Genomic DNA, 13,467 nt, shown 5'->3' on the forward strand with positions numbered 1-13,467 from the left:
ACAGAAAGACTGAAATGGGAGGGGTCTCCAGGCTGAAGGAAATAACTAAAATGCCCAGGGAGCATTTTAAGTGACTGAAGGCAAGGCCAAGGGTCTTTCCTCAGGCCTTATCATCTTTCCTGGCTTCAGTGAGTCACTCCTTAAACAACTTCGGGCTTTGTTCCAAGTCTCTGTCCTTGGGGGCTAGAATGGATTTACTCCTCTGAGGTGGGGTACTGGAGGGGCTTGCTTTAGTTGGGGGAGAGCTTTCTGGCACTAAGAAAAATATCTGTCATGCCTGGTCACAAATATCTGCACAGCCTTTTCTTTTCTGCTGAGGACTGTGGGCTTTTATACAAACACAAGCTCTGATGCTAAACACAGCTCCTAATCATTGGAAACAGCCTAATTTCAGCATGAAGACAACATTTTGCCAGTCATGCATTTATTCTTCCAAGCCCAAAAAGCATGATATTTAATTTCTATCATACATTAAAACAGCTTACATCAGAAAACACACATAATTAATATGTAGTCAGACTAATACTTAAATACTATATATCAGAGGCATTATACTTAAACCACAATGTCTTACTGAACAAGATTGGGAATGCACAAAACTACTTATTTTTCCCTTTTATAATGATGCAGTGACTCACACCAAATAGAAAATTATTAGTTTTTCATCCTAAACGGTGAAATATTGCCTCCATCAGTAAAGTATAATATTGTGATGTCATAAGCTTTTTCCAAACACTGAATTTGCCCTTATTCCCTCTCAATCATTTTAAAAGAACTGCTCTCTTTTATAGAGCTTGGATTTAAATCACAATAGCGCCGAGGGAAGATGAATGACAGTGCTACTGAATGTGGTTAAAATTGGATACTTCAGCACAGGTGAATGATGAGACAGCTCTTCTCTTTGTGATATATTTTCTTCTTCTATTAGTTTCCTTCCAAGGCTGGGATTTTAGTTTGAATTTTAATGCATGCAGCTGCCTCTAATCTCACTGTCTTTTTCCCCAGTACTATCTTAGTGTATAGACAATTCATTCTCCCAAGCTGTAATGCACTGTTCCTACTGACTACTAGGGAGATGCATGGGTTCAACAGGAAGCTGGAGAGGCTTGGGAGGTAGCCCAGGTGGTGAGTCCTCTAAAGAAGCTGGAGACGTGTGCTCCCCAGATGAAGGCTGCTGGTTCTGTGAGGAATCCCTGATGGGCTGCTGCTGCCACCATCTAGGGCAGTGGGGATCTCAGATATAAAGAGTGGTCAAGGCAGGCAAAAAGGGTTGTTGCTCAGAATTCTCCTGGAATGGGGGGAGTGGAGTGAGGACAAGCTTGAAACACTACTGAGCAAACCACCCAGCTGGTGAGCGGGAGCTCTGGGCTCCAGAAGCACTTGTTCTGAGGCCTCTGCTTACCTGAAGAAGATCTGAGACCTTTGGGGAAGGGCCTTGTAGGGGAATACAGCCTCACGGAGTTCTCAAGGTCCCAGTTCAAACTCAGTTGGCTCTGCTCCTCTGTCCTTCATCATCACAGCTCACCCTAGTTTACAGCTGCTCTCTTCTCCCAGGGACCACCTCCCGTGACTTCCTGCAATCACACTCACCTTCTCATTGAGCAGGATGAGCCCCAGGAGAGGCCTGGATACTGACCACTGGTTCCGACAGTCTTCAAAGACAATGGTGTTCATGAGGACAGACATCATCTAGAAGATAGAGTCACATAAAGACTGAGATGCCCTGGCTCAGAGTCCCCCTAATCCCAGGCCTTCCATGTGCTCAAATTCCACCCCTCCATCTTGCTAACAGCTGTGAAAGCTCTTCCTGGACAAACAGCCTAGACTCTAGCTTATAATGTTGCCTGTAGAAACTATTGGCAAAGACCCCCAGCTAGCTCCCTGTGGAAGAGCTTCTACCTCTGAAAGCCTTGGTGAGAATATTCCAGATAGGCAGAAGTCAAGAGGTCACTGAGCTAAGATCATCAGTCCCTGTCTCTCAAACCTGATACGCTTTCCTCTATGCTAGGGCACCAGGCGAAAGCTCAGCTCACCTTCCTGTCTGCCTCCCATTTCACCTAAGAGGTCATGTTATACAGATGAAATCTCTCCATGGCCCCTCTTGGAGAGAGGGAGGGGAAAGGGACCCATTCCATGTGACCCTGGAACATCATGTTTCCTGCTGGCTTAGGCTGTTCAAGGTTTCTCTTCACTCTTCGTTCACTAATTCACTCACTCACTCATTCATTCCTACATGTACATTCCTCATCCGTTCTCTTAAATTCAGCCTGTAAGACCCATAGGGGAGATAAGATAATACAGGCATTTATCACAACCTCTGACCTTAAGTAGCTTGAAACCTCCTGGGGGAGACTACTTAGGGGAGAAATAACAGGAAATAGGGCTGGGCAAAGTGCAGTGGGCATGTAGAGGAAGGAGGGAAGATTCTGGGTCCTTGAGGAGAAGTCAGGGAGGACTCCATGGAGAACATTTAAGGAGTTCATTATAAATGTGTTCTAAGCAGAGAAGGCATCAAAAAAGGAGGGTGGGGATGCACACAAAGGGTTCTGCAATGGTAAGAAACTTAGCATGACAGGAGAGAAGAGAGGTGGGCCAGAGGTGAGACACTAGTGCCAGACTGGAAGACCCTGCTGAGGAATCTGGACTTCATCGTGATGGTAGCGGGGAGCTAGTGATATGTTTGCAGCAAAGGTGGAGACATGCTCTGATTTGCATTTAAGAAAGATCTCTTTGGGGACATGTAGAATGTGTACTGTGCAGGTGAAACTAAAGGAGGAAGACGAGGGATGAGGCTGCTGCAACAGTCCAGGCCAAGTGGCTGTGAAACAGGTTTCCGTCATTCATGTGGTGCTGATGATACAGTTTCTGCTTCTTGGACTCTTTACCTCCTACCTCTAAGCTCTTCTGTTCCCACAGCTCCAGAATTCCTTTCCCCCAAAGAGGGCAGGGGAAATGGCCGTTATGTGGCAAAGATCACTGCACACACCATTCCTTATTGGGCTCTGGTGACCTGGCTTGTTTGGAACACAGCTGGTTTTGTCCTCTGGTATTTTTTGAAATCCAGTTTACCCTGTGATATCAGGCAAGTTACTGAATCTCTCTCTCTGTGTCTCAGTTTCATTAACTATAAGGAGGGAAATAATAATCCAGCACAAGGAAGCTCTGAGAATCAAATGAGATAGTGTATACAAAATGAATTGCAAAGAGTAAAAAGTGCTATAAACATTTAAGGTATATAGTAACAGTAATGAGCTTTTTTGCAGTTCTAAAAGTCTGCCATTCTATACATCATCATAACAATTAGGCTGGTTGCAAATGAAATCTGCCAATTGCGTATTTATTCTATGTCCAGTCTCTCTGGGAAGAGGCTAGGACTTAAGCTTGGGATGTTGAACATCATTTGCAGATCACAAGTTTCCATGTACAATCTAACAAGCCACCCAAAGTCATAGAGCCACAAATTACACTGACAAGCAAAACTAACAGATCCATCTAGACAGTCTAAAATATTATGGGCTTCACAATCTGAAGGCAGAACAGATAGTTTAATGGAAAAGATTAAAGTTAGAGGCACCAAATTCCTCCATTAACTGACAAAGCATCTTGAAGTGATGCACCAAATACTTTATACGGTTCTCCTGTGTATTCATTTGTCTGAATGCATGTATTTATGTCTGTAATAAGTAAGGAGATGTTTGAATAAAACACTTTTCTAAAAATAAAGTTGGTTAAAATGGGTGATTTTTTTTCTTTTTTATTCTTCTGGAAATATGAAAATTAGTGAGCAAATCTGCTTAAATGGTACTGACATGGCGGCCCATATCCAGAATTATTTTTTGTAATATCTTACAGTAGGGTATGGGGGAAACAGCCAACCAATGGGGGCAAATTCCTTTGCAGAAGGAGCATGTGGAAGAATACTGGATGAAATGCTTAAGTACAGAATCACTTCCCAGGTCATATGAAATCTCTGGTGGGAGGCTTTCTGTGGTTAACGACACAAATACATGAATACTGAAAGGAGACAGCTCTTGACCACCCGGCCCACAGTGAGTCACAAGGCACCATCAGTATTTGGTACAAGGAATGGCTGTGTGAGCTGAGGCTCCAATCCTTCAACTTCTGCTCACTTCCAATACTGCCACAGGGATGGCTGGAATGGCTGTTTCAAATCTGCCCCACTTCTAGAGGTCTAGATCTAAATAAAATAAAATTAAACAAATGTGCCCAACATAGGCTACATTTTCTAGGGCCTATGTCTGAAAACACATACAGTATCTACTGCATTACCCTCAGCAGCTATTCTGCCAAACCAGGGAAGGGCCCATTTCTGAGGCAGAGTTGTAGGACTTGCTCCACGTAGGAAAAGCACACTCCACACTGCCTCAGGTGCTTCCTCATTCCCCTCCATCCTTCCCACAGGATTTGGCAGGAGTTTTAGGAAATTTCTCTCAACGAAGAGAAACCAACGTGGTATGGTAAAGCCAGGCTTTGGAGCCAATCAAAATAGAATCCCAATCTGGCCCTGCCACTTAACTTGAGACATCGGGCGAGTCATTTCACTTACTTGAGACTTTCTTTCTTTACATATAAAATGGAGGACAGTAACAGCTACTTCAAAGGGCTGCTGTGAGGAATGACTTCTCTGACATATATCAAGCATTTGACACCGGGCTTGCCACATAGTAGGCATCAATCTACTGCTCCTTTACTGCTACTGCAGCTACTCTCTCTGGCCTAGCCCAGTGGAATTTCATGGCTCAATGAAGGGCCCCAATTCATGTCCTGATGAGATACAGATCAATGAGATTATAGTCTCTTCACAACTATCTAACTTTGTTGAGGGTTGCTGTAAAACACAGACACATATACAACGAAAATAGGAAACAGTTCAGAAAGCATCATTATTTGATCTGGCACATGTATTTGTAAGGATTTTGAATGACAATGTTTCTGTTGTTCTGAAAACCTGTAATTCTAAATAAAACACAAAATGACAAATATTTGACCTGGAAAAGTAAAACAAAGCAATGCTGTGTGATCTGTATCTCTGTTCATTCCCCAGCTCCTCTCTTACTCTTCTACCCTAACATGGGATGTAAAGCACAAGCATAAAGCAAATTGGACTTTCCTACCCAAATATGCTGCGTCATACTTTCTTTCATTTTTTTTTTTTTTTTTTTTTGAGCCGGAGTCTCGCTCTGTCGCCCAGGCTGGAGTGCAGTGGCCGGATCTCAGCTCACTGCAAGCTCCGCCTCCCGGGTTCACGCCATTCTCCTGCCTCAGCCTCCCGAGTAGCTGGGACTACAGGCGCCCGCCACCGTGCCCGGCTAATTTTTTGTATTTTTAGTAGAGACAGGGTTTCACTATGGTCTCGATCTCCTGACCTCGTGATCCGCCCACCTCAGCCTCCCAAAGTGCTGGGATTACAGGCGTGAGCCACCGTGCCCGGCTTTTTTTTTTTTTTTTGAGATGGAGTCTCGCTCTGTTGCCCAGGCTGGAGGGCAACGGCATGATCTCAGCTCACTGCACCTCCGCCTCCCGGGTTCAAGCGATTCTCCTGCATCAGCCTCCTGAGTAGCTGGGTTTACAGGCACGTGTCACCACGCCCAGCTAATTTTTGTATTTTTTTTAGTAGAGATGGGGTTTCACCAAGTTGGTCAGGCTGGTCTCGAACTCCTGACCTCGTGATCTGCCTGCCTCAGCCTCCCAAAGTGCTGGGATTATAGGCGTGTGCCCACCGTGTCTGGCCTGAGTCATACTTTCTCTATGGCAAGGCGGTAACTAAATGCTCACTTTATATTTACGTATGTATGTATGTACGTATGTATGTACGTATGTATGTATGTATGTATGTATGTATGTATGTATCTATCTATCTATCGATCGATCGAGACAGGATTTCACTCCTATCACCCAGGCTAGAGTGCAGTGGCGTGCTCTCAGCTCACTGCAACCTCTGCTCCTGGGCTCAAGTGATCCTACTGTCTCAGCCTCCCAAGTAAATGGGACTACAGGCATGCACCACCACACCTGGCTAATTTTTCTATTTTTAGTAGAGATGGGGTTTCACCATGTTGGCCTGGCTGGTCTCAAACTCCTAACCTCAAGTGATCTGCCTGCCTTGGCCTCCCGAGGTGCTGGGATTACAGGCATGAGCCACGGCACCCAGCCTGTTCATTTTTATTTTTAGAGATAGGGTCTCACTCTGATGCTCACTCTGGAGTGCAGTAGTGTGATCATGGCTCACTGCAGCTTCAAACTCCTGGTCTCAAGCAATCCTTCCACCTCAGCCTCCCAAAGTGCTAGGAGTGAGCCACCATGCCTGGCTGAAATGCCCAATTTAAACCACTTCTGTTCTGTCTCCTGCTGAAATAGAATAGACAAAGATGTGGCTTGTGTTGGATGCTTTACTGCTAAACAGTGAACTGTATTTTTTTCTAAGAAAGTTGAAGGCTTAGTGTGTCTAGAATCTGATGGCTGGACATTATCAAAGAGCAGGATGGTTGGAGAAATAGGAGCAGAGGCTGAGAAAATGGAAAAAGCCAACTTGAATGAGTACAGGGTGATGACTGCAATGGCAGTGGGGTGGGGAGACCAGACTGCAAACTCCTGTGGTACTGTATCCCCAGGGCCTAGGGTTAGGCACTGGCACACATCAGAGATTTAGGAAAGAGCAACTGAAAGAGTAAATACATAAATGAATAAATGCAAAAGGATGAATGACATATCAGAAGGTAAAGTATAAAGAGCTAAAGAGATGAAAGGGCACTATACAGAAAACAGGGAAGTTCTTGTCTTAATCTATGACTAAAACTTAAAATGATTACCTACTGGAAGTAATACATTGTTCATTTGCAAGGATCTTGTTTTTGTGTATACAGCCTGAGAACTCTTCTATGCCACTGCTGTCCTATAGCCAGCTCGAGAGTGCCTTTGTAGGGACTTGCAGGTTGCAAAGGTCAAAGGCCTGGGCACCATCATTGCTAATGACAAGAACTTTCACCTAAGAGTAGGCTGTGCCTGACAAGTATTCACACCACCCAACAACAGTAATAGCCCTCATTTATGGAGCATCATCTGGGTGCTCAGTGCTCTGCTGCACACTTGCATACACTGTCTCTAATCCTCAACTAACTGTGGGAAGTTGATATTATTCCCATTTTATAGACTAAGGATCTGAGGTTCTCGGCAAATAAGTAACTTGATCAAGATACTGCAGCTACCAGGATGTGAAGCCGAACCAGGATATGTGCATAGGTCTGCCTAAGTCCAACATGCCAGTCTGCTGGCTGCCACTGTCTTGCTGTCTGTGTGAGGACCAAGAGCATCAGCATAGTGGCTGAGGCAGTACGACCTACTGCACATCTGGAGGACTGATGGTGTAACAAACAAGGCTCATTTCTGGCCATGGCTCATTCTTCCACCTTCAGTGAGTCTCTTAGATATGTGGTCCATGTGTACCTCCTCTGGTCAGACACCCTGCTGCCTACTGATGAGTGAGGCCACCACTGAAATTCTTGTGCTTAGAATCCAAGGTAGTGGTTCCTGGAGAGTTCTCAGCAGACCTTCCTGCCTCCCACCTAAAGCTCAACTCTCACGACGAACAACGGCAGCCTTAACAGGCTGTCTCTGGAAAATGGTCCACTGAACATTTTGATAAAAATAATGGTTTTCCTCCCGCCAAGAGTACCATGTACACAGCAATTTAAATTAACATAATAGGAAACATTAGTAAATTAAGCCAATTTCCTTTGAGTTACAATACTCCCTATAAAGTGAACACTTTTCATTGTTAATTTTAAGCATACTGAATAATATAACTAAAAAAGTTCCATAAAGTTCTAAGAAATAGAAAAAAATTCAGACTATTCCCTCCTGCTCCCTATTTGTACCACAAAGACAAAACTGAGGCTAAAGTGATGATATGAATCCTGGTCCATCCTGGTCAACATGGTGAAACCCTGTCTCTACTAAAAACACAAAAATTAGCCAGGCGTGGTGGCTCGCACCTGTAATCCCAGCTACTCATGAGGCTGAGGCAGGAGAATCGCTTGAACCCCGGAGGTGGAGGTTGCAGTGAGCTGAGATCATGCCACTGCACTCCAGCCTGGGCCACAGAGTGAGACTCCACCTCAAAAAAAAAAAAAAAAAAAAAAAAGGAGGCTCTGGTTTAGGCGAAGGAAGGACAGACCAAAAAGACAGACCAAAGAAAAGGTGAGAGACCAATGACAAAGCATCCCTGTGTCTGGATCTGGATAGGGGGTGGGCTGGGGGAGGGCAGAGGACAAAAAAAGGATGATCAGAGCTGTGCCCAATAGGGTATGCACCATAGAATAGGGTAACTTAATCTGTTAATCTTTCTTTTTTTTTTGAGATGGAGTTTTGCTCTTGTCACCCAGGCTGGAGTGCAATGTTGCGATCTTGGCTCGTTGCACCCTCTGCCTCCGGGGTTCAAGCGATTCTCCTGCCTCAGCCTCCCCAATAGCTGGGGCCACAGGCACGGACCACCACCCAGCTGATTTTTTTTTTGTATTTTTAGTATAGATGGGGTTTCACCATGTTGGCCAGGCTGGTCTCGAACTCCTGACCTCAGATGATCCGCCCACCTCAGCCTCCCAAAGTGCTAGGATTACAGGGGTGAGCCACTGTACCCAGCCAATCTATTAATCTTAATTTGTCAGCCTTAATGGGAAGAGGAATAGGATACAAGATTATCTGTACTTCTGACCAAGCTAGATTGTCCTTCATTCTGATGCAATAAGTTGGTCATGTTTTGAGGAACAACCAATAATAAACGCATCTAAGTTTCAAGAGCTGCTTCTGAGTCTCAGGAATTTTCTAGTACTTGTCATTGGCCTTTCAGAAGGTCAATAAAAGAGAAGGGGAAGGCTGGCCCCAACAAAAACAATAAAACAAAAACAAACAAACAAACAAAAAACATGAAAAAGCAGAGAAACCTACCCATCTCCACAGCAATTTCACCTAAGCTCCATGCCCTGGTTGGAGACCCAGGATTAGGCAAAATCTGAGTGCTGCTGAAAGACAAAAAGCTTCCAGATTTTCAGGGTTTGTGGAAGTAAGGGAGTTTCTGTCATTTTGAAATGCTGTTCCTGAGGTCATGTGTACAGCAGATATTGAAATGCGATCCTGCTCAAATTAGATAACAGTTATCTTTAGGGAAAAGAAATCAATTGTTCTATCTGCTATTCACCTATGTGATATTAGTGGAATGCTATGAAAAATGAACATAATGGATAAATAAGTATATAATTAGTTATATTTTCCTGCCTGGATTAACTAAGTTCTACCATCTAAGTTACATTAAATTTTAAAATTATCTCTCTATATTAAGAACATTACTAGTGCTTATAGTGTTTTTGCAGTCTTATAATAAAAATATTTAGCATTTTAAATAAAAAAAAAGTCAAATGAAATGCAGGATGAGGTGAGCCTCTCTTTTAAAGAAACAAGACTGCAATCAATTACGGACGACCTGCCCTCCCCCGGAATCACTGGGGATCCCTGCCAACTTGTTCTCTGCACAACGCTAGCCTTGCTCTTAAAAAAAGAAGCTTCTTACTTCAAAAGCACCTCAGGACCAGGAAACTCAGCTGGTTTCGGTCATACGTTAGCACTGCACGCCTCCACATCCAAACTGAAAGCATCCCCACTCTGCCATCCCCTCCTTACAGAAAGCTAAGGGACGCTTTTGTTCAAAGTGATTAATTGCTTCAAAAATGAAAAAACTCTTCCAACTATTGTTAAATCTAAGGAAAAACACAACTTAGTTTTGCTGTTTCAATTTACTCTATTACCAGCATCACCCCTAGTTCTCCAAACATGCATTTTAATCCCAGTTTACTGGGGAAAGAATTACCTGTCAGTCTCCTGGCTTATAAGAAAGAAGATAAAGTTAGAATGAAACTTCAGGATTAATTAATTGAGAGTACTGCATGTAATGTGTCTATTCTGAATGTTACTGCACACATCACAATGAAAGCAGTTTTATTTTCCATGGTTGAAATAAATTATGATAAATAATTCATTTCAATGGCAGAGATGTACTGTAGAGCAACAGCAACAAAATTGACGACACTACACACTGTGAGTCTCATTCCTGAATCTTCATTATCCATTTGAAACTTTTTACGAGTAGTAAATCATATTTCAAGTGGCTGCAGATCTCATAAAGCAGCTTGCTGCATTAAAATAAAACCAGAAAACCTGGGGCATTGGAAGGCTGCAGGGTTTGCCACTCAGCACTATTTGGGAAACTCTTTTTCACTCTTGCCAATAACACACAGAACACTTTTCAATTTGATGTAAAAATTAAGGATTACTTGTCAAAAACACCATCTAAATTTCCTCTGGGTAGGAATGTTGGGAAGATCTGTATTTTTGAGCAATAATTTTCAACTCCAAAGCCACTTTCCCCTAATTTTTATTCAAGTGACCCTTATTTTTAGTTCAAGGTACTTCCTAAACGACCACCACATAGGTTCTAGAACCTCTAATGGCCTATACCAGCCTCTGGGGGTCCCCCAACTAGCAAACAATGTGTGCAAGCTTAAGAGAGTCTAACAAAGGCGCATGTGCTCTGATTCTATCTAAGAAGACCAGCCTATCGTCATAGGATAGGTGATTTTAAGTTGAATCTTAAAAGATGCGTAGAGCATTATCTGGGAAGAAGTATATATTTGGAAGAGGAAATAAAATGAGAAAAGCCACTGGAGACAGAGATTGGCATATTGAGGAACGAACAGTCCATACCCAGGAGGTTTTTGAAAGAGACCTTTTGAGTGGCAGGGAGTAGATTTGAGGGGCAAGGAGTAGAAGACTGGGCTTGGTCCAGGCTATAAAAGGGCTTCTATGCCATGCTGAATATAGAAATGAGTTTGGGCTAATACATGAAGGGTAGCCTTCAAAGAATTTTTGAGGAGAAGGTGACATGATGAGGTCTGCCATTCAGAACAATACTGATTAGGTTCTGGAGAATAGCAATTACGGGTAAGTACTGGAGGCAAGGTAACAAGTTTAGATATTGCAAGAAGTTCAAAATGAGGGGAGTCAAGGGGTAGCGTAGCAGAGACAGAGAGAAACGGTCAGAATCCTTGACTGCATACCCCGTTTTCTTCCCAATGAAATATATCTAAGAAGCATAATCTTAGAAACACACTGAAGCTGTGAATAAACTCAGAGCTTTAGGAACATGGCCTCAGGCCAGGCGCGTGGCTCACATCTATAATCCTAGCACTTTGGAGGCCAAGGTGGGCAGACTGCTTGAGTTCAGGAGTTTGAGACCAGCCTGGGAAACATGGTGAAACTCCGCCTTTACAAAAAAATACAAAAATTAGCTAGGTGTGGTGGTGTGTGGCTGTAGTCCTAGCTACTTAGGAGGCTGAGGTGGGAAGACTGCTTGAGCCCTGGAGGCTGAAGCTGCAGTGAGCCATGATCATGCCAATGCACTCCAGCCTGGGTGACTGAGTGAAATTCTGTCTCCAAAATAAATAAAATAAAATAAAATAAAATAAAACAAAAAGAACATGGTCTCAAAGTCAAGACTTCCAATGAAGAGAAGGATGCCAGACTGTTCCAGAAATGCTACATGTAGTGTAGACGTGGCTGCTGTTTAGGTGGCTGTAGCAACGAACTGAATCCTAAGCAATGTGCATATGCATCACAGAGATGACTACAAGCACACGTTTATATTAAATATTCAATGATAAAGTAAACTCTAACTGAGGCCATTCAAAATCAAGGAAGGGAGTGGGGAAACAGCAAGGCATGTTGCTAAACAGTTATCAGACATTTCCCAATTAATATCGTACTTCACAACAGAACAACATAAGCATAATGGCACCAGGGCAACTCATGCAGTCATCAAAGCAGAGTGCAATGAATATTGTACCAAGGAGAAAGAGTCTGGGAGAGAGTCCAAGAAATAGAAACTCTCAGAGACAGAGTCAGACACAAAAACAGAGATGTGGAGAAAGAGATGTGAGTCAGAGACACTGTTTCCCCAGTCTCTTTCTTTTCAATGGCCTCAGTTAGAGTTTACTACTGAATAATATAAACATACGCTTAATCTCTGTCGTGGATATGCATACTGCTTAGGGCTCATATATGCACGTGAACACTCAATCACCATGCTCATGAACTACAAAAGGATCCAAAATGTTTTCATTTTTTCATATGGGGAAAAAATTATTCTTGTGGACAATTCAATGGACCCTTCAGAAATACTTTCCATTAAATAGTAGAGTTTCTATTTAAACCATGCAGAATCTTCAGATTTGAGAGTTTTTATTTACAGTTATCTAATGGCATAGAAAGTGCTGGCCAAGAGGCCAGGGAGATGATTCAAAGATGCTACTTAGATTTGGAAGCTCTTTTTCCTTAATAATTACAAAGAGGGCCCAAGGAATGCCAGTGACTGAAAGTGTTGGGAACTGAACCTCATTCCTCAATTAAACATTTACTGAGCACCTAATTTGGGCAAGGCTCTGTGTCAGACCCTGGAAATATACAGATGAACAAGTCACAGTTCCAGGCCTCAAAGAGCTTACAGTTGAGTAGGGGAGGAGATACGCCGTACAGAAACATTGGCAGAAGGTACAGTGAGTGGCCGTAAACAGAAGTTTACACAGGAGGCTTTTAGAAACCAGAGGAGGCTGACCCTGCCTAGGGGTGGAAGCAGCCAGGGATGGCTTCATAGAGAAGGTGACATTTGGATCTGTTGTTGAGAGTAAGAGAAGTTTGACAGGCAGGCAGGAAGAAGGACAAGCAGGTGCAAAGGTTTGGAGAAGAGTTTGGGGGAATGATGAGCAGTTCTGTGGGAATAGAAAGGGTGGATGGGGAGTACTGGTGGCAGATGAGGGTGATTACATAGGCTGGGCGCAGATCTTGTGTGCAGGAAATGGGGTGCCATTAAAGCTGAATAAATCTTTCTGGCAGTGATGTGGTAGTGAACTGCTGGTTTAACCATTCTCCACAGGGTCTGAGCCTTCAGGAGGTCTGGGCCATCTGACTTTTCCCAAGAAGATGCAGCTTTTGGCCGGGCGTGGTGGCTCATGCCTGTAATCCCAGCACTTTGGAAGGCCGATGCAGGTGGGTCACCTGAGGTCAGGAGTTCAAGACCAACCTGGCCAACATGGTGAAACCCCATCTACTAAAAATACAAAAAATTAGCCAGGAGTGGCGGTGCGTGCCTATAATCCCAGCTACTTGGGAGGCTGAGACTGGGGAATTGCTTGAACCAGGGAGGCAGGGGCTACAGTGAGATGAGATCATGCGAATACACTCCAGCCTGGGCGACAGAGCAAGACTCCATCTAACAACGACGACGACGACGACAACAACAACAACAACAACAACAACAACAACAACAACAACAAGAAGATGCAGCTTTCTTCCTTTTCTAGGATTGGGAAGCCACAGGCACAGAAGCTTTCCTGCTTGGCTCCT

At 43.6% G+C, this 13,467-nt stretch overlaps 1 protein-coding gene across 2 annotated transcripts in view; it reads right to left on the bottom strand.

Annotated features, from left to right (window-relative positions):
* The window catches only part of LOC105480862 (RAN binding protein 17), a 442,674-nt gene that overhangs the window by 4,402 nt on the left and 424,805 nt on the right, over positions 1-13,467 (bottom strand). For both annotated transcript variants that reach the window (XM_011740055.2, XM_011740054.2), the window contains one exon: positions 1,591-1,689. In XM_011740055.2, the coding sequence (XP_011738357.2) occupies positions 1,591-1,689 (99 nt within the window). The remainder of the gene's footprint in view (positions 1-1,590; positions 1,690-13,467) is intronic.

Source organism: Macaca nemestrina, chromosome 6 (assembly GCF_043159975.1).
Source record: "Macaca nemestrina isolate mMacNem1 chromosome 6, mMacNem.hap1, whole genome shotgun sequence".
Lineage (NCBI taxonomy): Eukaryota > Metazoa > Chordata > Mammalia > Primates > Cercopithecidae > Macaca > Macaca nemestrina.